This window comes from Pyrus communis, chromosome 13 (genome assembly GCF_041283825.1).
Source record: "Pyrus communis isolate YQ-2024b chromosome 13, ASM4128382v1, whole genome shotgun sequence".
Lineage (NCBI taxonomy): Eukaryota > Viridiplantae > Streptophyta > Magnoliopsida > Rosales > Rosaceae > Pyrus > Pyrus communis.
The window spans coordinates 15,356,756-15,384,554 of NC_142577.1; the positions used below are offsets into that span (position 1 = coordinate 15,356,756).

At 34.9% G+C, this 27,799-nt stretch overlaps 1 protein-coding gene across 4 annotated transcripts; it reads right to left on the reverse strand.

The window, feature by feature from the left end:
• Positions 1–4,827: 4,827 nt before the first annotated feature.
• Positions 4,828–20,750, reverse strand: LOC137736635 (myosin-6). 4 transcript variants are annotated; one of them, XR_015954878.1, is made up of 39 exons: positions 19,002–19,163; positions 18,382–18,525; positions 17,962–18,107; positions 17,721–17,877; positions 17,495–17,553; positions 17,133–17,292; positions 16,590–16,739; positions 16,381–16,517; positions 16,128–16,274; positions 15,925–16,026; positions 15,384–15,441; positions 15,185–15,286; positions 15,026–15,063; positions 14,765–14,891; positions 14,476–14,646; positions 14,241–14,372; positions 14,038–14,147; positions 13,067–13,127; positions 12,574–12,751; positions 12,272–12,477; positions 11,801–11,920; positions 10,825–10,923; positions 9,817–10,071; positions 9,524–9,663; positions 9,272–9,386; positions 9,155–9,175; positions 8,993–9,067; positions 8,682–8,852; positions 8,058–8,192; positions 7,771–7,953; positions 7,155–7,286; positions 7,005–7,075; positions 6,811–6,910; positions 6,601–6,657; positions 5,854–5,910; positions 5,619–5,699; positions 5,448–5,530; positions 5,134–5,362; positions 4,828–5,041 (listed from the first exon to the last, which is right to left on the reverse strand). XR_015954878.1 is itself a non-coding variant. In XM_088682861.1 (39 exons), exons 1-39 carry the CDS (start codon positions 20,236–20,238, stop codon positions 5,248–5,250), a joined length of 4,527 nt encoding a protein of 1,508 aa, XP_088538987.1. In that variant the 5' UTR covers positions 20,239–20,750; the 3' UTR covers positions 4,828–5,247. The 4 variants fall into 4 exon arrangements, 3 of the variants coding, with proteins under 3 accessions (XP_088538987.1, XP_088538988.1, XP_068331973.2); XM_088682861.1 differs by adding an exon at positions 20,236–20,750 and having other exon boundaries at positions 4,828–5,362; positions 19,002–19,130; XM_088682862.1 differs by adding an exon at positions 20,236–20,730 and having other exon boundaries at positions 4,828–5,362; positions 16,140–16,274; positions 19,002–19,130.
• Positions 20,751–27,799: the final 7,049 nt, after the last annotated feature.

Here is a 27,799-nt window from a genome sequence, read left to right on the forward strand (position 1 = left end):
GTTCCCATATGGCCTAAACTTGTAACGACAATATGTATACACTATGATAGTTTAGCTGCACAATATCGAGCTAAAAACAGAGAATACAATGGGAAGTCTAGACAAATTAGACGTGGCTCTCTGGTGGTGTAATTTGTATTGACTATGTTAAGTCAAAAGATAATATTGCGGATCCGCTTACTAAAGGTTTGTCTAGAGAGCAAGTTAAGCATACATCAAGGGCAATGGGTTTAAAGCCAATAGAGTAAAATGAAACTGCCAAACGGAAACCTAACCTAGTTGATTGGAGATCCCATGGTCTAAGTTCAATAGGCAAACTGTTTTGGCTAGATTCAAAGAAGAAACACACTTACATACCCATTCCTATGATGGAAGAAGTGTGGTGGTTGCTGATGGGTGTAGGATACATTAGTTTAATGATATTGATACTTGTAAATCAAGTGGATTAGTAGCAGCCTATTCTTAATCAATATCACCTATATGAGAGTAAATGTGGGGTTGCATTTATGAGAATTACATGGTTACATTCTCTAAAGCTCTCATGAATCCAGGATTTGTTCAGAACTAAAAAGAACACAAACGTATGAATTTGTGATGTATTGACGTGGCATATGTTTTGCATATTGTCTTGGTTTACTGTGGAGATGAACAGTTCAAGATTTTATATTCACTGCGTCATCTAGTAAATCTGATAAATATATACTAAGGTAGGTTCAAGTCCAAAAGACACATCTCCTAATGTATGTCACATCTATTGTTTACTCTCGTATCTTAGTTTCTCTAGGACCAAATAGTCATCTCAAAAATGTGGGGTATTGTAGGAGTTTTGAGACCTTTATTGTCCCACATCGGGAAACATTGAGTTCTCAAAGGCCTTTATATAGGTCCAGTCCTTTATACTAGTAGTTAAGATTTGGACCATTTGGAAAAGGATTAAAGGTTTGAGCCTTATGGTTGTGTGGATTAGGTTTGTATAATATAGCCTAATACAATTAATATTAATTAATCAAGACAAAGGCATTGGGGCACTTGGGGCCTTGGAAGTTAAAATTAATCAAAGTTCATTAATTTTAATTTCGGATTAAGTTTTTTAATTAACATATTAATTTAAAAATAAAATAAAATAAAAAACGTTTTGATTAAGAGACACAGCTCTTAGAAAGAGTTGTATATTTTCAAATACGCTCAATAGGTATTTGAAAGGGTGTGAAACAACCTATATATTTGCAATCACAGTTTCCAAACAAAATTTATCCTTTCTTCCTCCTTCTCCTCCGTACAAAATTTTCAGAGTAAACACACAAAATAATTCGCCAGAATTCTATAATCCAGTGCAGGTTGTAGAATTAGATAGTTGTATTCTGATCAAGCAGACATCATAGATCCACATGCACAAGAGTGGGACGAAAATACTGTTTGAATGACATAACTTAACCACTAGCCTCTCTCTGTGATTCGGTCAAGTTAGTATCATTTTAATTCTTATATTTATTTATGTAATTTCATTGTGTATTGCAAGTATATTTTGTTAATAAAGAATTTAGTATTTTCAAGTTCTGTTATTTTTATTTATTTCTGAATTGTCCTCCAACAGAGTCAACCGATGTGGAACCACAATGAATAAGGTGATTGTAGAATAAAGTGAGGTGATAATGTCTATCTGTCAAGTCTTTATATGATGAAGATAGAGGTTTCTTAAGGAGACTCCTTTAAAAGTAGCATTTACTATAGACTCTCTGTCACTTCATATTTTTTGCACAATGTTTTATAATGTTGGCACGAAATTCACATTAAACTGTGAAGTGGCAAAGAATCCAATGAAAAGTCATACTTTAAGAGAGTCTCCTTAATATTTCTTCAAGTGCCATTATTCCTTTTGAACTCTTGACAAGTAAATAAAGCTCCCCCCTCCCTCGCGGTCGCAATTCACCCAATACAATCATGGGGGGCGATGGCAAAAAAAAGAGTTGTGGATCAGACGCTGGCGAAATTTCCACCATTGGCTGAGATGTTTAGTCGACTCTTTCCCTCTTGCTGGAGTCCGAACTCCTACGAACGAGCAAACAAGGAGGAAATAGACCCTAGCAAATCGTCATAATTAGTGGACAAGTGTAAGATTTGCAGCCTGATAATATGGAGTAATGTGTACAATGTTTCTTGCTTATGAATTTATTGTTACACCTAAAAGTGTACTGCAAAACGTTGAATGAAATTCGATTGTTGTGCAAGTAAATTTGGGGTTCATATAAAACTATTCTTCAAAATTTAAGCCAGACATTGTTTTAAATGGGTTGTAAAACAGGTGGTGGTAAAATCTCCATTTTGTAAATTTTGTGCAATCCATGCAACTTGAGTGTCTCTTTTTTTGGTTTCTTCTAATTTATTATTAAGTTTTTCGTTTGCGAATATATACGAGGGATGCTATCAATCTTTGTTTAAACATGGGAAATATTATTGGCAGTTCAAAAATTTCATTCTACACTCCTCACAAGTGTATTTTTTTTTTTTTTTCAAATATAGAAAGTTTGGAGTATAGAATGAGATTTTTGGAGTGCCAATAACAATTCCCTTAGACATTTTCACTTCTTTATGTTTTTTACAGAGACACATGCCACTCAAACAGATAAGTCACAAAAAGACCATAGAGAGTTTTTGGTTTGAAAAATATAGGTAGCATGATTGTTATTAACCTTTTTATGTGGCATTGATGTACTTTTATTTTTCCATTATAGGCATGATTCTATATTTTGGATTTCTGTGTCATGAGATTTTTTAACTTTTATTTGTTTTTGGTCTTGATTAATTCAGTTTTGCTCTTTTACGGTTTTTATGTCCACCCCTATTAACTAGAAAAGGTATCCCACCACATCGATGGAAGACTAATTCTTCTCCTCATGCAACTCGGTACCACATGATCTGCAACGTACTTTTGCCTCCCTATCAAATAGTACACCATAATAGATTTCGTGGCCAAAAAAATTGAGTCATTAGAGTTCAAACTCAGGTTGACCCTTCAACCCTAAAACTAGTATTAATCTCTACATAGTAAATTTGTAATCTAATATTATGTAAATGAAACTTTAATGATCTAACATTGACAGAAGGCTAATTCTTCTCCTCATGCAACTCGGTACCACATGATGTGCAGCGTACTTTTGGCCTCCAGATCAAATAGTACACCATAGTAGAGTTCGTGACCAAAAATATTGCAGTCTTTCGAGTTCAAACACATGTTGACCCTCCAACCCTAAAACTAGTATTAGTCTCTCCATAGTAAATTTGTAATCTAATATTATGTAAATGAAATTTTAGTTTGACCCAAAAAAATATTAAAGAAATTATACAAGAACATAATGGTCCAAATCAGATTAGTATCAACATTGATTCCATATGATTCTTGTATAAACCAGAAAACGGATCATCACGCATGTTTCATGCCCCTAACCTAATTTATTAATTATTTAAGAAAATAATACTATAAGATACAGATAAAAAAATGCAACTAATTCCATAACTGTAATAACTGAAATGGTATCAGAATATGTATTTTAATTTGGAGTCAGATTTGTTCCCTCTGTGGGAGAGAATCTGATGCGAGTTACATGGGGACATATGTGATCACATGAGGTTTGGAGTTAGGGTTCAGAAATTGGTCAACAAATTGCTTTTGTTGAAGAAATTCTACCAAAGCATGTGCTGCCAAGCTAAATAATTAAATAGGTGAACCAACCCATAAGAATAATTAATCCAACTTAAAATAATACATTCATATCCACACTGTTGTGAAATTAAGAATATATGTGCAGTGGAATATAAAATAAATAAGACACAATATTTACAAGGTTCGGCAAGAGTGCTTACATCTTCGGGGCAGCAATAGTACTTTCTCTCATTATCTGAAATAATAGAATTAAAAGATAACCCTCACTATTTTTCTTTACTCTTCAATTTTCTTTTTGTTGCTAGTGGCCTTGGCTATGGGCAAATGAATAGGTAATTACATCATTGCTTACATAGGCATGATGACATTGCTCAATGGGGCATGATGTCATCCACTCAAACCAAATAATGGACATCTTTATTTACAGCACACAAAAATTTGTCTTCTTTTTTAAGATTTACCCAAAACAAGTTGCAAGCCAAGTGTGGCTAAACAAACTGGGTTGGAGAAACAAATTGGTATGAACTCATCATCTACCAAATTTAAATTTAAAATATCTCATTTACAAATGAAGAGAAATAACACCAGACCGTAGTACCAAGTAGACTTGGTTATTTAAAAGTTCGTAATTGTCAAACGCAGCCGTTTACAAAAAGTGTCCCGCAAGAAATCCTCTTTATGTGAATTTTGTGAAATTTGGTATTATTGCTCTGCTAGGCTAGTGCTTGTTCTAGCCTGACCCGTTGTACACCTCTAGTTATCCATTGTGATCTCAAAACTGGCAACATTATATGCTCCATGCACCAATGATATAAAAAATTACAGAACAGAACGCATAGCTAAACAAGTGTGCGACCAAACGTTATATGAACAGAACGTTGAAAAATGAGTTTACAATTCAAAACTTGTAGATTCCGTATGAGCTCCGTTCTCTAAAACACTTGATTTCAAATCTAAGGATTCATGGTATCAATCATTGGAATTGATATCAAGCATTCATATTAAAAACACTAAAAGCGAATTCATGTATTCTTCATCCTTGATGTAAACTTTAAAGACGAGTGACCATATTCCTTGGTCTCCATAGGATGAAGAGAACATCACTGATCTGTACATACATCAAATCCACGGTAACAGTTCAATCAAACAGATGTGCCTGCAACAGGTTTTGTTCAAAGCAATAAGGCAAATCCACTATATTTACCTTGTACCGTAATACATTCTACCACTTTGTACAAATCAAGATTCGGGGCAGGAGCAGTAGTTTTGAGATCACTCCCACCAAACTGTTCTTCCCTGCTACCATCCCTATAAAGAATGCTCCCTCGATGTCGAATTACAAAATGAAAGCGAACTCTGAAACCTATCCTGCCCCTTTACCTATCCCAACCAGCCTAATATAAGTTTACAATTCTAACTGGAAATAAGAATACCACACCCAGGTCAATGGAAGTTACAATGAAGAAAAGCACCTGACGTGGCGAAAAATTTGGGGCGGATTTACAGGAGTTGAAAGAATTGAAGCTTCGGTTAAATCCTTGTCAAAAACGTGTACCACAAAGAGGAAGATTGTGGAAGTGACTGCCTTACTCCTGTAAAAATTGGAAGTCTGGATTCTCCGAAAGTTCTGCGGGAGGTTTTACATCTGAATAGCTCTGGTCTTGCATGGAACTCGATATATCTTCAATTGAAAAGGGAATGCTGCATTCACAAAGCATGGTTAGTAGAAGTTTCCAACATCAGCATTCACAAACGGAAATAAAACAAAGAAAAGAGACTTCCTAACCTGGAATTGTCATCCAGCAAGAAGGAGCTGCTATCATCACTGCTGGAGTCATCTGTCATTAGAAAGTTCATGCTGGAAATGACCTGCAAAAGGAAAGCAGTTTCACTATGTCAGACTATTATGGATTAAGCTTTGCAGTTTCCAATCAAATTTTCAGTTTTCTCAACTCACATCAGGGGAAACACTTTGCGTGTTGTAATCATCATCCAAAAATAGTGTGCATACTCTATGAAGTTGTTGAACACTCAAGACCTGAAGAGAGAAGCATAAATGAGCTAGAGACAGTGCAAACAAGAAAATCAAATTTATTTGTAAATGAACCGAAGTCTATTAACAGGAATCCGCAGCTTCAACCAGATGCGGACAAAAAATTCATTTCATCTTCCAGTTTCACAGAGAGACTTACAGGGCATAGGTCATTTGTTAGTTCATCATAGGAGATTCTGGACTTTTGGTGTAGAACCTGCAGAGATCAAATAAGTCTTCAGTTCAGAACTAGCTAACAACCAAATGAAAATAGATTAGCAGATGAATTTCCAATTTGAATTCAGTACCGTGCCCATTAATTTAATTAATAACCATCTTTGTGCAGGAAAACGTAATCATGAAATAAGGTGACTACATTTCTCCACATTTCAATTTCAAAAATATAGAGAAAATTTGACAAAAGCAATCCTTCATTCCTTAAATAAATGAGTGTCAGAAATGTTGCTACTTGCACAATGAAAAATCAAAGTTTGGATACTTTGGAACAATTCAAATGCGTCCAACCTACAAGTTGACAAGCAATGCAAAACATTTCATACAAATCTGTGATGGGAGATAAGCAAGAAAGGGAAATCCATGCCAATTTTAACTCTCTAGAGTTAACACAATTGCTCCATCTGCTGTATTTGAGTATAACGATGTTAACAGTTACAAAATTCATAACATTGTCACATTTCTTCCTTATCTGGTCTTATATTCCTCTTGATGAATAGAAATATTTTTATTTTCATAATCCTTATATTTTTAATAACAAAGCATAAAGATTTAAAGAATAAATGGTTATTAATATTTCCAGTCTTTGTATAAATATTAAGTACCAATTGGTGTGAATTGTACAATAACTACCAACAAGAACCATCAGAAGCAACACAACCGAGAAACGTACCAAGAATCCTACAGCCTGCCTAACATATTTGAGTTCATCCCATGATGAGGCAGCATACTGCAATGAGATGAAACGTCAACCAGAAATGATCAAAAGAAAGAATGACGGAACAACCAAAACTATTTTCAAGATGGAAGGCAGGGAGGATTGTAGGGACTTAAAAAAAAATTGAAAATTAACCTTTCACTGCTGGTAAGTTTAAAACAGTACCTCTTCTTTTGCTAGGCTACACCATAGCTCCAATTCAGCTAGCCCATTCTTCACATATTGGCCATTGCTGAAGGTGCAGCACTCTCGACGAAGAAGTAGGCTGCAGCAGAATCAAGCAATAAATCAGCCACAAGTTAACCCGGTCATATTTAATTTTTGTAATATTTATTGACAAATATAAGAGAGTAACTTACCTATTAAAAATCTGTACATTGATGTATGAGAACATTTGAGTAAATATCTTCTGAACAATAATTGGAGGCACCTGAAAGAAGGTCATTCATTGGATTAAAATGTCGCAAGGGGATACTAACCACCTTAAAAGTGTCATGAATATTGCTTACACAATTTTCTTTAAATGTAGTGAGAAACCCATTAAGATTTGCGATGATGCTATTCCAAGGATTAGCCCGAGGACTGTTCCCAGTTGATCCTTCAGGTGATTTTGAAACACCACCTTTTGCCGTTTTGGGTGCCTGAATCATCAAGGAAACATGTGACCCGACTTAACTAAATGATACCATAAAATATAATAAACTGAAATGTTTCATGTAAGAGATCTCTAGCATATTTAACCACAATGATTCATCAATCAAAGCTAATTCTTGGCAACCAAATTTTTGACACATCAACCACGTTACCTAACTTGCATTCTCACCAACAAAATGAATCACAAACCTAACCAAACCAGTATAGAACGCATCCGTGTTAACATAGCATATGGTAAAAATTTCCTGCCCTTGGCAAAAATTTATGAAAATGACCAGAGGTAATCTTCACACTAGCATTTAAATCACATGCCTACTTCTAGAAGGTATGAACCCAGGAGTATAGCAAAAGTTAACAGGAGAAATTAAAGCTGAAAGCAATTACTTTTCCATCCTAGGACTTAAAAGAATGTAAGAACTAAGCTAAAAACTCATGCCAAGTTCCAATGGTGTAATGCCAAACTTCATGTACCTGGATGCAAGAAGAAAGATGAAGTGACAATTCCTTCTTCAAATTGTCTCGGACGATTCCATATATCTTTTCTACATATGCTGTAAGTTGCTGCTTAAAGAGCAAAGCTGGATACTTGGCCTCAACCTGACGTACTAAATCAGAAGCACCAACTGAAAGATTGGCAGAAGAAGATCGGAAGCCCTGCAAAGCAAGAACATCATATGACAACAGGCACAAGAAGAAAGAAATCAGATACCCAGAAAAAAAAAATCAAAATGATACATGAATAAAATAGATTTCATTACTTGGGTCATCCTTCCAAATAAAGATGTAGGGGTAGGAGGCTTTCGTGGAGCAGTTCTTAAACTCCGCTGGAGCAAGAACAACAATGTAGATGTATTGGAAAGCCAATAAGCCATATGATCATTGTTATCCTGGTCCTGTAAAGAAACATGTCATCAAACTCAAGTTCCGAAAACAGTGCAGCATAAAGTCCCAAATTGCTTTGGACCCCTGCATTTCTTAAAAAACCAAATCTTGTTTTCTCTTGATAGCTTCAAAAGCTTTTATTTTATTGATTTGGTTAACCACTATAAATATGTGGTTATCCACTTAAATAAATAGTGGTCCTTCATGAATATGTGGACACATCTTTAGAGAGTTTCCTGTGTGCTATACAAAATTCAACAGTTCGTATTCAGATTCAAGTAATTGATAGTAACCCAAAGAAATCACTGAGGGAAAGCACCCCCCCCCCCCCAATTAAATTAGAATTCATGATCAAATACACTCATCAGTTAGCATAGAAGTCTTGTCAAAAAAGTTCAATGCAACAGAGTTGTGAAAGGGTCTAACCCCCTATCTGCTTTGATGACTGGTTCAGTTCTAATACATTAGTAAAACAAAATTTATAATGGATATTAATTTACCTCAATTGCAGAACCAATTATCTGAATAAGTCGGTCAAATACACTAGTTTTTTCCGCTTCAAATAATCTCCAGTGCAGAAGACATTTGTATGTTGTTATTGCTGCAACTGGCTTTCCTTCACTGAATCCAAGATTACCTGTCACTAATTTCATAAGAGTATCTACACCCTCCTGCACCACATAGATGAATAATACAGAAGCAGAATAAGCTTCAAGAGAAAAAGTAAAGAAAAAATAAAATAGATAAGAGTAAAACCAAATAAAAGAAAATCAAAAAATTGGAAAGAATGACTTGCTTCTCAAATACATACATGTTGCCTTTCAATTTGGGATCTCCTGAAAGACTCTGAGCCAAATTTCTTGGACGGTGTAGTTCTCAGTGGTTCCTACATTAAATCAAACCTTAGGATCGTACAAAGAACAACAAATAAACAGCAATGGTAAACAACACTTGATTTAAATTATTCACTTACATGATGACCATTCCCCAAAGGCTGCAATTATAGGGGGAGAAACAAAAATCAATAAAATGTTCTTAGCAGGACCAATGCAAAAAACAAAAAAAAAAAACATTCTTGTGGGAAGCCTACCTGAGCTGGTGCTCCAGCCAAATGCTCTGACATTTTCATAGAAGCTGACATCTTTAATGCTTGCTGACGCAAAATATGGTCCTCAGTTTCTATGTCAGAAAGTTTTTCTTCTAGCCTGAGGAATGGTACAGGCAACAAACTATATTAGAATAACAAAGCACAATTAAGCATAAAAATTACCTATTCAATTAATTGACTGAGTAACAATCAGTGATGCATCCTAATCCAATTTGACAGAGGTCGAGAAAGAACCTCTGCATGGCAGTCTTCAAATCAATTATCTTCGATTCTGCCTCCGTAGCCTGCTTGAGCCGCTGTTCACTAAGCCTGCTTGTTTCTTCAAACTTTTTCTCCGTTTCATCAATCTTCTTTTCCAGTGACTCTACCAGGGCCTGAAAGATCAGAGCTAAAAATAATTAAGAAAAAAAAAAACAAGGCAAAAAAAACTCAGACAATTGTGTACTTGAAAGCAATCACAAACTAATCACTTTATATACCTGAAATACTAAAACCAAAAAAGCATATGAGAGTTTCAGTGCCTTTACCTTAAGCTGCTCATTTTCGGCAGTAAGCTTATTGACTATTTCCTGATCCACAACTGAAATCTCCTGTACGACTGGCAGTTGTTCAGCTACTTTTGCTGCAGCCTCAGCCGCTTTTGCTGCCTCCTCTGATGCTTTTGCTGCAGCCTCACGTTCCTTCATAAGCAGGGATTTAGTTTCTTGAAATTCTAGTTGCATCTCTTGCAAAGCAGACTGCAACTTCGCATTTTCCTTTGTTTTGGCCTCTTCCATGTCAGCCTGCATTTAAAGAATCCCTCTCTTGTTATGCATATACCATATTTTTTTCAGACTTGATATATAGAAGTCAAAATAGATTTATTGCTCTTGTGCTTCTTGTCAAACTAAGATCCTTAATCAAGAAGGATCCAAATGGATGTATAAATAACAATTCAAACCAAAGGTACATGGTGAACCAATGATATAGGACAGTACACAAGATGGTGAACCTATGATCTTTGGTGGCTTTTGATGGTAGAAATGCGAACAAATATAAGAGGTTTACAGAATAGGAAGATAAAAAACTTAATCTGAGAGACGATAAAATAGAGAGGAGAAGAGAGTATAAAAATAGATTTGTTATTGATAGACTCTTGCAGTATGATTATTATTTGAACCAAATAAGCTTTATTGTTAGACTTGGAAACATGGTTTAGTACTAATCCTTTCGAAGAGTACTTTTTTTTTCTAACTAAAAAGTTGAGAACTCAGAGCAGAAAACATAAAAACACAATTCTTCTTCAGCCTACATACAGAATGCTTTTGCAGGCTTACAACCTTAGATCAAACATTTCAAAGGAACGTACATGAGGAAAACTTTATCAAGTGGAAAAGATTGGAGTATTCACCAGGAAATCATATCACCATAGTTTTTTTTGTGGGTAACTTTAGCTGATTGGCATATCCTTCAAATATTGATTACATGATTGCAGTTGACGTAGCTATGTAGGATACTATGCATTAACATATTACAGAGAAGATAGGGATCATTACCCTCATTCGCTTCTCCAGTTGCAGGCGCCAGGTTAGCTCTTCAACTTCCTTTTCCAACTTATTTTTGGCTTCTTGGAGAGCACCAGTTTCCTTAGCAGCCTGCAGAAAAAGACAAGTTAATTAAAAAAATATAATGCTCATTTTGCATATACACTCTGTTTGAAACCACTGTACATTGGTTTGGAACAAAATTTCAAATATGATACCAGAGAGGGACAGATCGGGCTGGTTTAATGGAGCAGACTTGACCATGATTTTCATTTATTGATACTATTTTTTAGTATGAGTCTTCTAGATGGTGGAACCCATCACTTACACAAGATAAAGGAAGTCCATAAAACCAGATCAGACATATTTAGCTTTTTTTCTTGTTAAAGAAATCGCCAGTTTTTTAGCCTTTTCAATTAAGTTCTAGTACTTTGTTATTTCAAACACAAAATATAAATGTATATATAACAAAGTTGTGGACTCAAACCACCAAATGAACTGAAATTTGAATTCCATTGTGTTCCGAACAAGGCCAAAGAAGCATAGAAACTGAGTCAAGATCTTGAGGTGTTTTAGGTTGAGAATTAAACAGTAGAAAAATAGAACTTGGCAAAAGAAAACATACACAAGTGCTAGAGAGAACATTATTGACAGCGGAGCATGATCATTGATCAAACTACAGTTACCTACTCTTGTAGCAAGCTAGCTAAATTACTAAACTAAATAAAATTTTCACCCCTTCAATGAAATTGAAAACCAACAAATTTAACCAGATTGCGGAAGTGGATCATAGGCAAGACAAAAGCTTGTTAAAGACAAATAACATAGAAATTTATAAAGCACAACACACCATGAGAAAATACCGCCAGATTGCAACATATGGAAACGAAATTAACAAGCAGACCCACAAAGGTCAGACAAGACGTCAAAAGAGTAAGAGGAGAAAATCAAACACTGAAAAATTCAGAAGAAAGAATGAAGTTATCACCATCTTTAGCTTCCGCAACTCTCTACAAGCAACTACTCGTCTCCAACCACATTGTATGGAAATAGCTGCTTTCTTCATCCTCAAATAACGAGCATGTGCTAAGTGTTTCCGGCAATGACTCTGTAATAATATTCTGAATCAATGGGTAAAACAATAAAAGCATAAAAGAGATTACAAAATAAAACCAACAGAGAACTACAACGACTGGCCATAAACTAAAGAAAACCTAAAATATAAATTTCCGGATCAGGATCTGGTATGTTTGGTTTTCTCTTTTGATAGCCTCTCTCTCAATAGAGATTTCTCTTCTCTATCACATGAATTTGGGAAACAAAACAAATCAATAAAATTTATTCGTTTTCATAAGCTTTTTTATAACACATTTCCTTATATTGTACAAGAAAAATATAAAGAAATTGTATTCAGATATTCAGCAAATAATCATTGCTATACTAAAAAAGTAATCTTCACCTGTATCACTGTTGCAGCCCTTGTTTTCTTCCTGGAACTAAGCTCCTTACGAGCAGCCAACCCGCGCATACCAATTTGAATACAAACAGCTGAAGAGCACAAGTTTTTATAACCATTCCTAGAAAGATACGAGCGACCATATTTCTGGATAATCACAGAAGCAGCTTCCCTTCTCATGTTTTCATATCGGTGGCGTGCAACTTGTCCTGCAATCAGTCAAAGAAAACAAAAGTTTTAGTAACAGATCTTGGGCTATAAGGCAACAAATCTCCAAGAAGCAAAAGGTGAAAATTCTTCCTTACCTCTACATAAGCCTTGGATTTGGATGGCAGACAACCGCAACAAGACAAATTTTTTGCGACATAGGTAGGAGCGAACTTTTCTCTGGATAACGCTAGCCGATCTTCCCAATACCTCACTTCTATATGCATCTAGTTCTGCCATTTGACCAGCCCTGAGGAACACTTTTGTTTTCCCAACCTGCAACAGGAACATATCAGAAATATTGGCCTTGTTAACCCTACAAAAGATTATAGGTCAGGATCATGTAATGATCGGTGATACAAAGCAGCTTGACTCCTGAAAAAGTAGATTTTCCAATTGCAGTGCAGTAGCTCAGTCTTACGTGACAAGAAAAACTGCCGTCCATTTTAAGCAAATGTATGCAGATAAACAACTACTGGAGTGGAAATATAATGAGTTCCCACTTAATCATTTAACCATTTAAAAAAATATGATAACATCTAACTTAAGCTCCAGATAACAGTGTGAAAGAAACAGAACTGTTTGAAATACCTGATATCCCTTGAGGTTGACCTTTTGTAAGAGCTTCTTGCATGCAGTGACCTCATCAACGCTGAAAATAATGAATTAAGAAAGTTAACAGAAGTTTTACATAAAAACAAGAAGAAGAAATCCTGACACTAAAAAAAACAACGATGAAAACTAGCCTACAAAACAATAGAATTGTCTCCATAAAACAGGACCTTAAGTCCAAAGATATTAGAGTATCACAGATCAGTTGTTTTCGAACTAGTGAGAGCTTCTAGACAAGATAAATGTTGAAATTCCAAATATATTGAAGCCCAAAGTGATGATTCAAAACTAACTTTACCCTGCAACTCCTCCATCCCAATATAGTTTTCAAAAAACTTGTTTTCCCGCAGCCATAAAACTGTTATAGTTTGTGCTGCATATGTAGTCCATTACTCTTGTACAACATCAAAATACACCCATAAAAATGAAAAACAGACAACATAGATACATAGTTGTAGCAGTGTGTTGCATAAATCTTTGTAGTAAATATATAGAACATTAATCATGTTGAGTTCATTGTGCGGTCAAAGCAATCAACTGTTGCAGGACACCCACGAAGTTCTACATGGGTAGTGCACATACAGTACATTCATTTCATTGTGTTAACTACAACACGTAGTCAATGGGATCAATTGGCGGAGACATCAATGATGTTCCAGAAAGATAAATAGATAGATTGATAGTCCATTAATGCAGGTTGGGAATTGTGGGATAAGTTCTGGTCACCAATAGACAGCAACATGCATCAAAGCATTACAGAAAAGCCCAGAGTCTAGATTACCTTACAGATGCATGAAAGCAAAGAATATACATATACATATATATAGCCCACTTACAAATGCATGAAATCAAGAATACACACACACACACACACACACATATATACATAGAGAGAGAGAGAGAGAGAGAGAGAGAGATTAATTGATGTTCAGAGAATTTGGTGAAACTACCTTCCATTTAGAACCTCAGGTGCCAGAATTTTAAAACGACTTGTAAATTCTCCAAAGGTCTTTCTAGTTGGATATCCAGCACAACTAATCCGAATTGCCTCCATTACTCCCTGGATTAGATACATAACAATTCAGGTTGCATTATTGTGCAAGGCGTAACTGGTAAGATTTTTTTTCTTTTTGGGACTACACAATATGCTTACCCCGCAGCAAAGCTGCTGTAAAACAGCGGTATTTTCAAATATGGCAGGTTTGAGTTGATTATTTGGCTTTACACAGCGTATGTAGTGAGGCTCAATGGCACTTAGCGTTTCAAGCAATGATTGCAGTTGTTGCTGTTCAAGAAGACGATAAAGAATAAAAACAAAAGGAACATAAACAAAATTTAACTGACCAGTGAGCATAAGCTTAATTAGAAATTTGGAACAGAAAGGGGACCTTGAATCGAGAACCTATTGATGAGAACTTTGATTGTTTGGCAGATTCTTCGGGTAAAGGAGGGAACAAGCCTGAAACAAAAGGGCATTTGGAGGCACTAAGGAGTGCTTGATGCTCTGCAACAACATAATCTTTGTTCTTATCCAGGAAGAACTCTGTTTGATAAGTAACCTGAAAACCATATTTTCCAACGACATAAATATCAAGCAAGTTGATAACTTCTCCATGGTAGGATTTGATTAGTCTGATGCAGTTTGTACAAGAGGTTAGGGTTGAATTCAAAACTTACATCACCGGCATAATGGCAAATGGTAAAGTCGGTAGGCGACAATTTTGGCTTGTTAAAACGTTTATGGTCTTTAAAAGTTTGATAAAGCTTCTGTGAAAATGTTTCGTGGGTTGATCTCGGGAACATACTACAAAGAATAACATAAGCTTGTCACCAAATCACAAGAAATAGATCAAAATACTTTCTAGTAAATAGTCAACAAGTTGGTATCTAAGGAGGACGGAGGGGATATCATATTAATTTTTATATTCCAGTGCATACCAAGCCTCATCCAGAAGAGCAATGATGCCACCGGGCTTCTGAAACAATAAAAGCATATATCAGAAAGAAAAAAAACACGATATTGCAAACAAATAAAATAATATGTTTAATTCAAAGAAATGAGCAGACCTTAATTAAAATTATTGAAAACTGGCATACCTTTTCAATGAGATCAAGAACATCCTGATTATCGATGAACTCTATGTAACTCCAATCAATTTCTTCTTTAGTATATTCTTCTTGCTCCATCTTGAACACATGCTGTCAAGCAGAATGTTGACACTTAATTGAGTAAATGAGAGTAGTCTGGAGGATCCAAGAATACCAAAGAATACTTATTATGTATCCATTCCCACACCTGGTTGAAATGCTGCTGCAATTTTTCATTTGTCAAATTGATACAAAACTGCTCGAAGCTGCACATCAGTTAACAGTTTTGAAATTAAACACGAGAAGTGAACTCAAGAATATAAAAAAAGCAACCAGGCCAACCTAAGAAGTGAGAAAGAACAGAGCTGTCACAGAAATGTGTGGGCAGTTAATTTTTGCAAGAGTAGATAACGCATAGAAGAAAAGGCTGTGATATCAGTTTAAAGCTTTCTGAACCAGATGTGATAGCACGAATAAAACACTTAGAACATTATAAGAAGCAAAGGCTGTAATATCAGTTGAAAGTTTTCTGAACCAGATGTGACTGCACAAATAAAACACTTCAAACATTGTTCAGGATTTTGGCGTAAAGGAAAAAAAAAATCTCTGGATTTAAATGGCATCATACAGCCACAAAGGGAGAACTTTCTCGATCAAGATCCGAATCCAAAAAACAGAAGGAATCGATGCAGTCCTCTGCAATAATTTAACCTTTTAAACGATGAAATAAAAGCATACCAGTTAAGCACCTGTTTGTCTTGAAACTCTCGAATCCATAAATATCCAGAACTCCAATCAAATATTTTGAATCCGGATCCTGACCAATAGTGTTGTTTATCTTGTTCACAAGCCTGGGGCAATTAGTTCACCACATTAGGAAAACATTAAGAACTAGATTTTATCAATGCAGAAAATTTTTTGCTGAACAATGAACTAACTAGTATATTCCTACCAATCAAATAACCTTGAATAAACAATTTTGGCCAATGCATCTCTACTGATGGCTGCAGAATCTGGATCTAAGCTTTTCTTTATGGTCTCATCACGGGTCACCATCACACGTTTGCACAGAGAATCTTCAAGAGATTGCTCATCACACCTAACATAGATTGTAGACAAAAGCTCAGCCATTTACTTAAGAAAACATCAAAAACCACATGTGGATATTTACCCAAAAAAAAACATATAAAGTAATGGACACGAACATGAAAAGTTCAGCAGCAGTTTTGAGATGGAACCGAGAGTTATCATCCTTGGGTTCAGAAGAATCAGATTCATTCCCCTTTGCAAAGTTAACGTTGCCTAAATGAAGTATTGCAGCTACAACTCGAAATATTCCATCCTAAAAAAAGCAGAACAAAAGTCAAGATATTTGATAGAATATTTAATGTTCATAAGCAATCCAGTGACATACCTGCTCCTCAGAACTGATCCCAACCACATCCATAGCTTTCCTAGTTGTGAGATACTCCTCTGAATCGTCCACCCCATCCAGCTCATAGCAGTTGGACTGATTTAAATAATGAAATGTTCTTGGATTTCCCAATTTGTACTTCTCAAAGTCCTGAATGTGGGCACAAAAAAACATGCAAATATTAAATTTATATGAAGAACTAGTCATGTCATTTTGATAATGAACTGTTCTTAGGTTTAATTATTTCGAACTAAACTCCCACTCTAAATGACTCGGAGTGACACTACCAGCAACAAAAAGTTCACATGAACGCACCAAACAGCTAGTAACAAACTAGAAATCCATATCAATTTTGGAATAGTGAGCAGTGAGCAGTAGGGTAACTTAGTTAATACAATTAGGATCCATATTATCCAGTGATTTTCTGGTTTTTTCTAATTCTAACTATTTACTTTTTAGCCAAAGAACAATTAATCATGGCTTTCTATTATAGAACCAGACCATATGAAGAATACATTGTATGTGTATAGGAGATCATTTCACCTCTGGAGGTGCAGAACAGAGCATATAAAAGCAATGGTAATTTCTCTCTGGATCAGATACTTGACAAACTCTGGATCGCTCCAATAAATAAGTTCTAATGGCAGCTCCTGAGATTCTCCCTGTTCGATCAAACTGAATCTCCACGAACTTACCAAAACGACTGCAGTTATGTTAAGCTCAATCAGAGTGGGAAATTAACCCAATTGACTAGAAGATACAACAGAAAGATATACAAACTGCTCTCAATAATAACCTTCCACTGCAAGATTAGATATCCCATCAGATTAGACATCCCATCAGACTTATAAAAAAATAATTTTTAATAGTAATCCTGGTAGAAGAAAAAGGAAACAGGTTCCCACCTGGAATTATTGTTTCGGACAGTCTTTGCATTACCAAATGCTTCAAGAACAGGGTTAGACTGCCAATAATAATAACATAAAAAATAAGTGAACAAATGGATTTTTTTTACTAGCGCAAGTCACTTCCCAAAGAAAAGTCATGAATAATAGACATCTCAGATGACAAAAAAAAAGAACTGTAATGCTAGTTCCAACTGGATGCATAAGAACATCATAAACTTGTTACCTCCAAGACTTGCTGTTCCACAGACCGCCCCTCCGATACAGCTCTTCCACCCATATAGGCAAGATAACGCATAAGCATCTTTGTACTCTCTGTTTTCCCGGCTCCACTTTCCCCACTGACCAAAATTGCCTGGCTTATTCCCTCGTTAATCATCTGTCTGCATTAAAAAATAAATAAAAATTTATTGAAGTTGCACCACACAGTCAAAAGGTGAAGCAAATGGCAAAGTTCAACAAAGTACCTATAGGCAGCATCAGCAATAGCAAAAGGGTGTGGGCTCAGCTCACCTAAAGCCACACCTTTATACTGTTCCATCATATGATTATCATATAAATGAGGTAGTCTCCGGAAGGGGTTCACAGCTATCAATATACTTCCTGTATAAGTCTGGAAACACAATTACAGAGTTTAGCTCTGTCTGCAATCAAAGTTATACCTTTGAAATTGAAATTGTCAATCACAGTATTGACTGTGCACAAAAAGTTAATAGATTATCCATGTTTAAAAACCACAGCTGAGAGGTGAAGAGAATGCAATTTTGGCAAATAAATGGCATAGATGACTTTAAGGAATTCACATATATTTGAGGTCAAAAGGATATAAACTAAAACAAATCTAACAATCGGTCAACAAAGCGGGGGTATGTCTGGGTAGTACTCACATATATTTCGTTTACACAGTATCGACTTTTTAAATTCTGCAAAACCCCTGGTTCATGCAGATAAGCCAACTTAGTCATATCATCTACACCACATTGAGGAAATTCAGGATCCTTTGGGTAGACACTGGATGCTTTGGCTGTAACCTACAACAAAAGGGGAAAATATAGTCGATGAGATGATCATGATATTCAATAATACACAAGGATGATCAGTCACTAGTTTTCATGCGTATATATATATATATATATATGCAATAAATATGATGGCTCTGTCTGTGTCAAAGGAAACATAAATTGAGGAACAGGAAATACATGCAATCAAATGAAAATTGTGTCATTATTCAATCAACAGAGAACATTATTTGATTTGAAGTGAATATATTATGACGCTAAAACATTCTACCAATCTAGTAAGTGCTTTTAACATTATTCGGTATCATTTTTCCTACAAACATGATAGGTCTTTTAAGTCCTCTATGTGATACTTCTTCATTTACATTTTTTTGGTGCTAAACAATGTCATACTGAAGTTCGACATTAAGTTATATGTTAGCTATTATACAGCTAACAAAAGCAGATGCAAGGCTCAAGAGGATTTGGAAAACAAAAGCAGCACTGACCGTCTTCCCTGATGTACAGTTTATTTCAATCTCTTCATCATTGACTCCTACAACTTCGCCATCAATCCAGGCTTCCTCAGAATCCTCGACCCAAACATGAGATCCTACTGCCAAATTGACATTGGCAGCCTGTGTGGACAATGAAATAATCAGCACGTCCATAAGAAAGAGCAAGCCAGATCTTTAATTTTAAAATCACCAAGAAATCGATACACATCAGACATGAAAATCAAGGATTACACAGCAAGATTGTGATACAATTATAATTCTGAACTCAAAATAAGATTCTACAACAAAACTGTGACGTGTTCTCGTTTAGCATACATTGCATTTGAGATACTGAAGAATCGCATTCTAATTGAAGGAAGCATCACACGCCTTATCCAGGAAATCTAAATGCTGGATGCACTTCGGGTGTAGCATCGATAGCATCCATGCATATGGATAAAAGGTGGACTTACAGTTTTAGAAGATCTTTTAGAATCATAATCTTTTCAATTGTCAAGGTAAGAATGAGTGAACCACTAAACATGTTGTAAAAAGAGACTCAATATTTTATTTTCCTTATTGATAAATATTCCATCCAAATGAATCAACAAGGCACTGCCTTAGAACACATGAAGCATGCTAGGGAGTAGCATTAGTGTTTCAAGCCAGACATCCATTTACTGTCATAATGTCACAATTCTAGCTTGCATTAACTTCACTTCATGACTGAGATTTTTGATCGCTTGCATTAACCTTTGCTTCATGGCCGGTAGGTTAATGCAATCCGAACTCCTGCAATGGCAACAATGCAGCTCTCTTTTACGCCAATTATGTCGAGAAAAGCTAGTAGCGTTATCATGGCGAAAAGCCATTCCTTCAGTAAAATATTTCTAGCCCGACTATCTCCTCTCCTAGTTTACACTAAATTACTCAGAAAAACAGCTAATTTCAATACATCTACATATCTTAATTTTGGTTAACCACGATAAAATAACAAACATTTCCGAAATTTTTACTGCCATAAACTATAATCAAACAGTTCCTACCCCATGTAAGCTCACTGAAGCAACAAAATAACGCCCGTTTCAGCTTAACTGAGCGAGAATCAAGTCGCATTCAGAAAACATCAATGCATTGACCTAGGATTAAGAAATTAAATTGAAAAAGCAGCAAATTTTTCAAAATTTAAATTATTATAGAGAGAAAATTCAAAAACTTGGTGACCAAGAAAATGAGAGAAAGATACCATTGCGGACGAAAAATCTGATAAGATTCAGATCCGAGGCCGAGCTCCCAAAACCCTAGAATCCCTCAGCAACGGCCACGACCCAATGCCGAAAAAACCATGGATTCTTCTCTTCAGAGGGAACCGTACGAAGAAAATCCACCAATGTGTGCCCAAATTATCGGTTTTTCAAATTTCAGAGCTGCAGCAGCACGCATGTAAGAGGACGACAATGTCGCTCCGACTGTACGGAAATCGCGGTTATAAAACTGTATCTGGTGTATGAGGAGGAAATGGAAGAAGGTCTCTCACATGGGAAATGTTGTTGCAGAGGGGTAACAATGGCGGACCTTTTATCCTCCCTGAACGAGAAAGAAGAAGATCCTCTGCAACTATTTTCCCTCTGATTTTCTCTCTCGCTCGCGCTTCCCTTCTGCACTCTCTCTTCCTCGCTGTTGGCCCTCTCTCCCTCTCGCTCCTCGCTTTCTCTCTCTATCTCGCTCGCTCTCGGCCTCTGTTTCGCTTCTGTCTGCCAAAAGCCTAACAACATGAACGCGTAACTCAACATTAAATATGAAGTTACCATATTAACCTTTGCTTGGTCATTTAATTCCGATCAGTGCCCCTTTCCCCAACCTTGTGGAACTACTGATTATTAAGGAAGTATTTATGACCATAAGGAAGTATTTATGACCATAAGGCATTATACGTTAATTATAAATAGTAAGAAATTTTATTTTGTATCCAAATGGGTTCAAGCATGCTTTCTCTAGAGAAAAAATAAATAAATATAGTGTGCGTTTAATAAAAGTGTGTAAGTTCAAGTAAGTTCTAACAAGATGGCTTCTCATCTACATTTCATTTGAGACGTCATTTTTCTTATTTTCTGCTTTCCGAAAATATACACTCACTAAAGTATGTGTATCTTACGTTTTATTATATGATAGGGATGAAATTGGTGAAAAATTTGAGATCTAATTGCTATATTTATGACATACTTAATTTCTAATAAAATTAGGGTTAGGCATGGACGGGTTCGAGAGTTTGCCTATATTGTCCAAATTACAAATTTGATAAAATTAGTTATAAATGGTCCTAATCCAAGTTTTGAACAAAGATACATTTACACTAAAAATGTAGAGAATAAATCGGTTGCGAACTCGTTATTTTCAATATTTAAAATATCTGTATCGGTGAAAATATTGATCTACAAATTTGTGAAAATATTTATGGACATATAGAAATCAATATTGGTTGCCTACGATGGAAATTATGGAAAATTGCTCAAAAATGTGAAAATTTAAAATGATGCTTTAGGGAATGTCATATGTATGAATTAAGAATTAATGATTAAATACTATGTAAAAATAAGTATGTGATTTGTGAGAAGAAAAATATCTTTTTAATGACAAGTAATACAATTAAGCATCTCATTAGAATGAATAAATTATACATAACATAATTGAAACTTTCATCATGAAAGCAATACAAGTCTTATTGAATTAAACTAATACCATAAAGAAAGAAAAAACTAAACCATAATGAATGCATAACACTGATAGTAAATCTTCATCTTTCATTTTGATTAGACATTCCTGCCTAGTACTTCCAACTGCACCAATGCCTAACCCGCTTCTCTACACTAATCTTGGGTGACACGAGTAAAGACATCTTCGCCGATAAATGGGCTCAAGTATGTAACTCCATCATATTCTTTCACTTCGCCTCCATCATTAAGTCATTTGTCTTACTCCCACCACCATCATCATCTCCGTTATAATTTCTTCCACCGGTAGCAGTACATTTTACAAAGAAAGTAATTTATTCCTCATCACAATACAAAATGTACATATTACACTTAACAAACAAAGTTATCTAGTCCTCGTGGTATTCTTCTTCACTTGTAAGTGAGATATGTTAGAGCATCCCCAATAGGGGCTTTATTCTCCATGAGGCTACTACATGTCCAACCTTAGCGAGCAACTTCCTTTCTTGAGTAACATAAAATCAGGCTACATCTAGCCCCAAAAAACAGTAGGTCCCACAAAAAAAGTAGCAACCCATGTGAGCAAAATTCTATCAATCTCCCTCCACTTGCGAATACACTTATACTCTCCTTTTATTATTACTTTAATTCTTTTTTCTTACTTATTTTTCTTGCAATTTGGCTAATTAATGATTGTTTAAATTTCATAAGAATTAAAATTTCAAATTGATTTAACATTCATGGGCATTGATGGGTGAAAATTTCAAATAATTTTTTTTTTCAAAATTGTATGATCCTAATTTACCAATTGGTGCTAGGTAAATTGTTGTGTTATACGTGAAAATTAAATTATTTCAGAGGACGAAATGGGAATTTGTTTCTTTCAACGGATGAGTTTGAGATAAGAGAATCTAATCCAACGAACGATTCATAAGTGATGAAATCTAACTTTATCACAATTTGAACTTTTTTGGTTGAAGGGTTCATAAAAAATAAAAAAAAAAAATAAGATAGCACGTTCAAAAATCAACTTAAGAAGAGCTAACACAAATAAAAATTATTGTTTAATCAAATTACTACATAAATATATATACCGAAAGATATAACACTTCATTGGAAGAGATTTTTTTATAAAGCCCCAAAAATTCATCGGAGCTCTAAAATGAGATATATCCACCACTTTTCTAGCACTATATAGAGCCCCTCACTAGAAATGCTCTTGGGTCCAATTCTCGTCAAATGCGAATTTGAACGACATTATACTAGCTCATATCGTTTGTTCAACACAAAAATATAAAATAATATATGAATGTTAATTTCCAACCACTAAAGAAAACAAAAATTTGGAATTACGTAAAGTAAAAGGTTGAAAAGTTCATATTTGGTATAACCAACCAATTAAGTAAATGTAACTCATTCAGGTAATCATGTCAAAATTGGTTTTCATTTCGCATCTTTTCCTTTCACGTGAAAATTCATTTTCATCAACAAACTAATGCTAACGTGGTTATTCTCTCCTGGTCCTAAGGGCAAATTCGCAAACTAAACTAGCCTTCTCCTTCCCACCAAATGGGGCACAACACAACTACTTCCCGCTGGTTTAGTTGATTTTGCGGGCCCCGGGGCGGGATAGACGGCCCAGATCACTTCTTTTTCCGATCCAAGACCTCTTCTCTTCTATCGAATGTTCAGTCGCTTTTGAACGTCGTTTTATCGCTTCTATAACCATGAGGACGCGTGTCGTCTCCTCATCTAACATTTCTCTGTGGATATAGGGTGATGGCCGTTGGATTAGTTGTAAAAGAACGGTTTGACCACCACCTATGCGGATGCGGTTAGTACCAATTTTGAATTTGCAATGGTAACGTGATGTGGACTCAAACATGAAAGTGAAGCACAAATACTAAGGCTAACATTTTCAAATTAGGCTTAAGTTGAGTTTGAATTCATGCAAGTTTATTCGGACCTGAGTTTTTAATTGGGTCTACTTTCATGGGATTTGGGTTTGCTCAATTTCATCAAGTTTAATTTCGTAACACATTATTTAACATGATTTTTCAAATTTTGATAAAATTGTTTAAATGCAATTTTTGCACATTATCATCCATGCAAAAGTTAAACCAAATAGCATGGAGACAAATTTCTAACGTTTCAACCATGCGAAATTGAAATATAATTACAAGACAATACCAAAGTTTCAATAAAATTGTAAAAACAACATCATTCATTGTCAAATCAAAACCAAACAACAAGTTGCAAGTACAGCCCTCCCAAACTTGTACCTAGCTTATATAATAAGAAATGGGACGAGTTATATATGCATGAGTGAATTTTGGGTAGAAATCAGGTTGAATTTGAGTTGATATGGAAGGGTAAAACATCAACCCAACCCAGTAAATGATCAAGTTTGAGCGAGTTTGTAGTTCATTCTAACCTGTTCAGTCAAGTTTGAAATCTGGTTGGACATGAGAAAATTCGAATTAACCCAACCCAAGTTGCACTGCCAACAAATATGATGGAAGAAGAAATATTATTTGAGGCATCCATCTTGATAATAATTTTGGAATAGATGTAATGACGTTCTAATTTTTCTTTAATAATGCATGTTACTAAGTGGTGCGAAAATAAACGATTGAGATTTAAAATAAAATATCGTAGAAATGAAATATAATAACTAAAATACTTGTAACACTAAGTGCTACATACCATTAAAGCCACAAACGTTCTTCTCTTTATCCAATTATATTTTTTTCTTATTATAGTTGATTTTACCATTTTACTACTTTAAACTATATTAAATAGAAGTGGAAATGAAATCATCAGAACCTAAACCGTGGGTAGTTAAAAAAGAATGAGTTATTCATCGAGGCAATCCACTGTTTTACCTTGATGCATATGGTTTTGATTGCTAACCTTAGTAACTAACTATATACGGAAACCTAGCTTACTGCAAGAATTGGTATTATGGAGACTAAGCGATCAACAAAATAACCCAAATTATAATTTCCCCTCTAAAGTTTGGTACTTTAGCTTTAATTCTTGTTAACAGCTATTACTTTCAAAAGGATCACACATAACCATTAAAAAGAGGAAGATTATAATTTACAGTTAAAAAGTCGTGGCTAAGCCACCAACTAATATCTTTTTTTTTAAATAAAAGAAATTAACTTAGAGAGAGATTACTGAGACTCGAAAAAAAAAGTCATTTTGTATTTATAATAATTGTATTTTCGTCAAAATAAAAAAAAATTATAATGCAAAATGACTGTTTTAGAATGCCAAAACACTCCTAACTTTACCAAACAAAGAACTTTAAGGCAATTAACAGAAGCAAATGTATAGTTCACCGCAGAAAAGACAATGCGTTTCCGTCTGCCCTTTTTGGGAAGAAAAGTTTAAAGATACATATTTATTTTCTTGGCCACTTTCTTTGACCATTCATTACTACCTGACAAAGTAAAGACTTTCTCCTACTCCAAAGTACAAAATATCATGATAATTTGGGCTTAAAAGAAGGGGATGAACTGAACAGCATGCAAGTTCAACTTAAAAGCTTAAAGAGACATGATTACATTATTATCAAATAAAAATGTTATTCTTACTATATATTTGTATTATTTTTTTAATAAAAATATGATTCACATATGTTAATGAACTATATCTCTATCAGAAAGATGATAAAAATATATAATAAGTATAGTATTACTCGTCATCAAATGAATTCTCTATTTTTTTTAGTTTGTTAAAGTGGGGAGTCGCAGAGCTCTCACTTGTCACATACTATCTTGTATGTAATTATGCCAGCCTCATTCATTAATTTTTAAGGAAAACTAATGAAAATTCAAAAAAAAAAAAACTTTAGTTCTAATAAAAAATGACAAATAAATGTGTAGTGAATGATACCAGAAAAAGGTAAAAATGTGATTTTTTGTTAAAAGTGAATAGTAAATGAAGTGCTTTGTTAAAACTCCTTAATTTTTATCGATGAGGTACATGTGGTGTGAATTTTACTATGAAATTCTACATATAATCGTCGCATTTGAACAATTTATACTAAATAGGTATGTTTGATAATTCATTTTATGTTTTAGTTTTTATTTTTATTTGTGCTGCTAAAGATATGAGGAATGTATGCAGAGAATGGAAGAGATTAGGGATGGACACTTTAGTGGTCTACCACCAACTCATAAGTTGGACATTTAAAATGTATTTTTTGGTAGAAACCCGACCCTCCATTTTATAGGTGAGTTGGTTTGGATTAAAATATTAGTAATTAACGACAATGTTGACTTGCCACGAAATGTTTCTAAAATCTTTGACCAAAGCGAGATGGTGAATGGACAATGATCCAAATCAACTTGGTAAGAATAGAAACGTCACATAGGCAAGTGTGTATAAAATAAGCCTACGTAATGTGACAAAGGGCATTGGATCATAGCCCCTAAACTGATTCTCTCTTCCTAGAGTAGGAATGGCATAGCTCATCATTCTTGATCTTCATTCATTCATTACCTTAATCGGGTCGGTTTTGAGAATTTGGTAACCTTAGATGAGCCTTTGAATTGGGGCCCTAGAATGCACTGAACCCTAACACTTTATACCTAAATATGTATAAAAAAAAAATTGCTAAATACATGAAAAAATATTTCTACATCAAATACCAATAAAAATTGATCTAAAAGAATATATATAAACATTATTTAAATATTACATTTGAAAGGCCAAAAATAAAAATATAAAATTCTTATTAGGAATGGCTTCTTCAAGTTTTGAACCGAGGACAACGAGCAACCCCTACACCTTTACCACCACACCAGTAGTATTTATAAACAAATAGATATAATATAAAATTTTGGGGCCCCTAGGCGGTCGCCTTACCTGGCTATCCTCAAGGGCGGCCCTGCCTTAATTCTAAGGTGAACTACGATGGTTTGATCCCATGGAGATGTAGTACTCGGCGGACGTGGCTTAGATACTATGACATAGATAATTTGTCTTTGTAGGAGTTTTGAGACCCCTCTTGTCCCACATCGGGCAACAGTGGTTTTTCACTAGCCTTTATATAGGCTTATTCCTTCTTCTTAGTAATTAGAACTTGGACCAATTGGAATGAGTATTGAGGTTTGGGCCACTAATTGTGTGGATTAGGTTTGATGATTATACTATAATATTAATATTAATTAATCAAGACAAGGGCCTTAGGGCACTTGGGGCCAAGGAATTAAAATTAATCTGATCAATTAGTTTTAATTTCGAATTAAGTTTTTAAATAAATTAATTAAAAACATTTTGATTAATAGACACAACTCTTTGGAAAGATTTGTATAGCTTCAGATACATCCAAAAGGTGTTTGAAGAGGTATGAAATAGCCTATATAACTAGAGTCCTCAGTTCCATCAAAAATCATCTTTTCTTCCTCCTTGTCTTCCGTACAAAATTTCCAGAGAGTAAACACACAAAGCAATTCACTAGAGTTGTATAATCCAGTGCGGGTTATAGAATTAGGTAGTTGTATCCTGGTCGAGCATACGTTGTAGAACCACAAGCACACGAGTGGGATGGAAATACTGTTCAAAGGACATAGCGTTTGCGCTAGCCTCTACCTTCAATTCATTCAAGTTAGTATCATTTTAATTTTTTTGTAATTATTGTGTAATTGCATTCTGTATTGCAACTATTTTTTAATAATAAAGTATAAGTATTTCTGTTATTTTATTGTTTCTAAATTGTTCTCCAACAATCTTCGAACAGTATTGAACAATCAGGAACTAAACCTCATTCTGAGAAGCCTGAGAAATTTAAGGGCGGAGACTTCAAAAGATGATAGCAGAAGATGCTATTTTATTTGACAACACTGAATTTGGCTAATGTTTTGCACGAGACAGTGTCTACTGCAAATGGAGAAAATATTTTTTCTGCAGAAAATTTGACGGCCATAGATGCCTGGAATCATAATGATTTCCTCTGCAGAAACTATATTCTCAATGCATTAGATGATTCGTTGTATGATGTCTATGTGGTATGCAAAATAGCCAAGGAACTTTGGGAATCACTTGAGAAAAAATATAAAACTGAGGATGCTGGTTCAAAGAAATTTG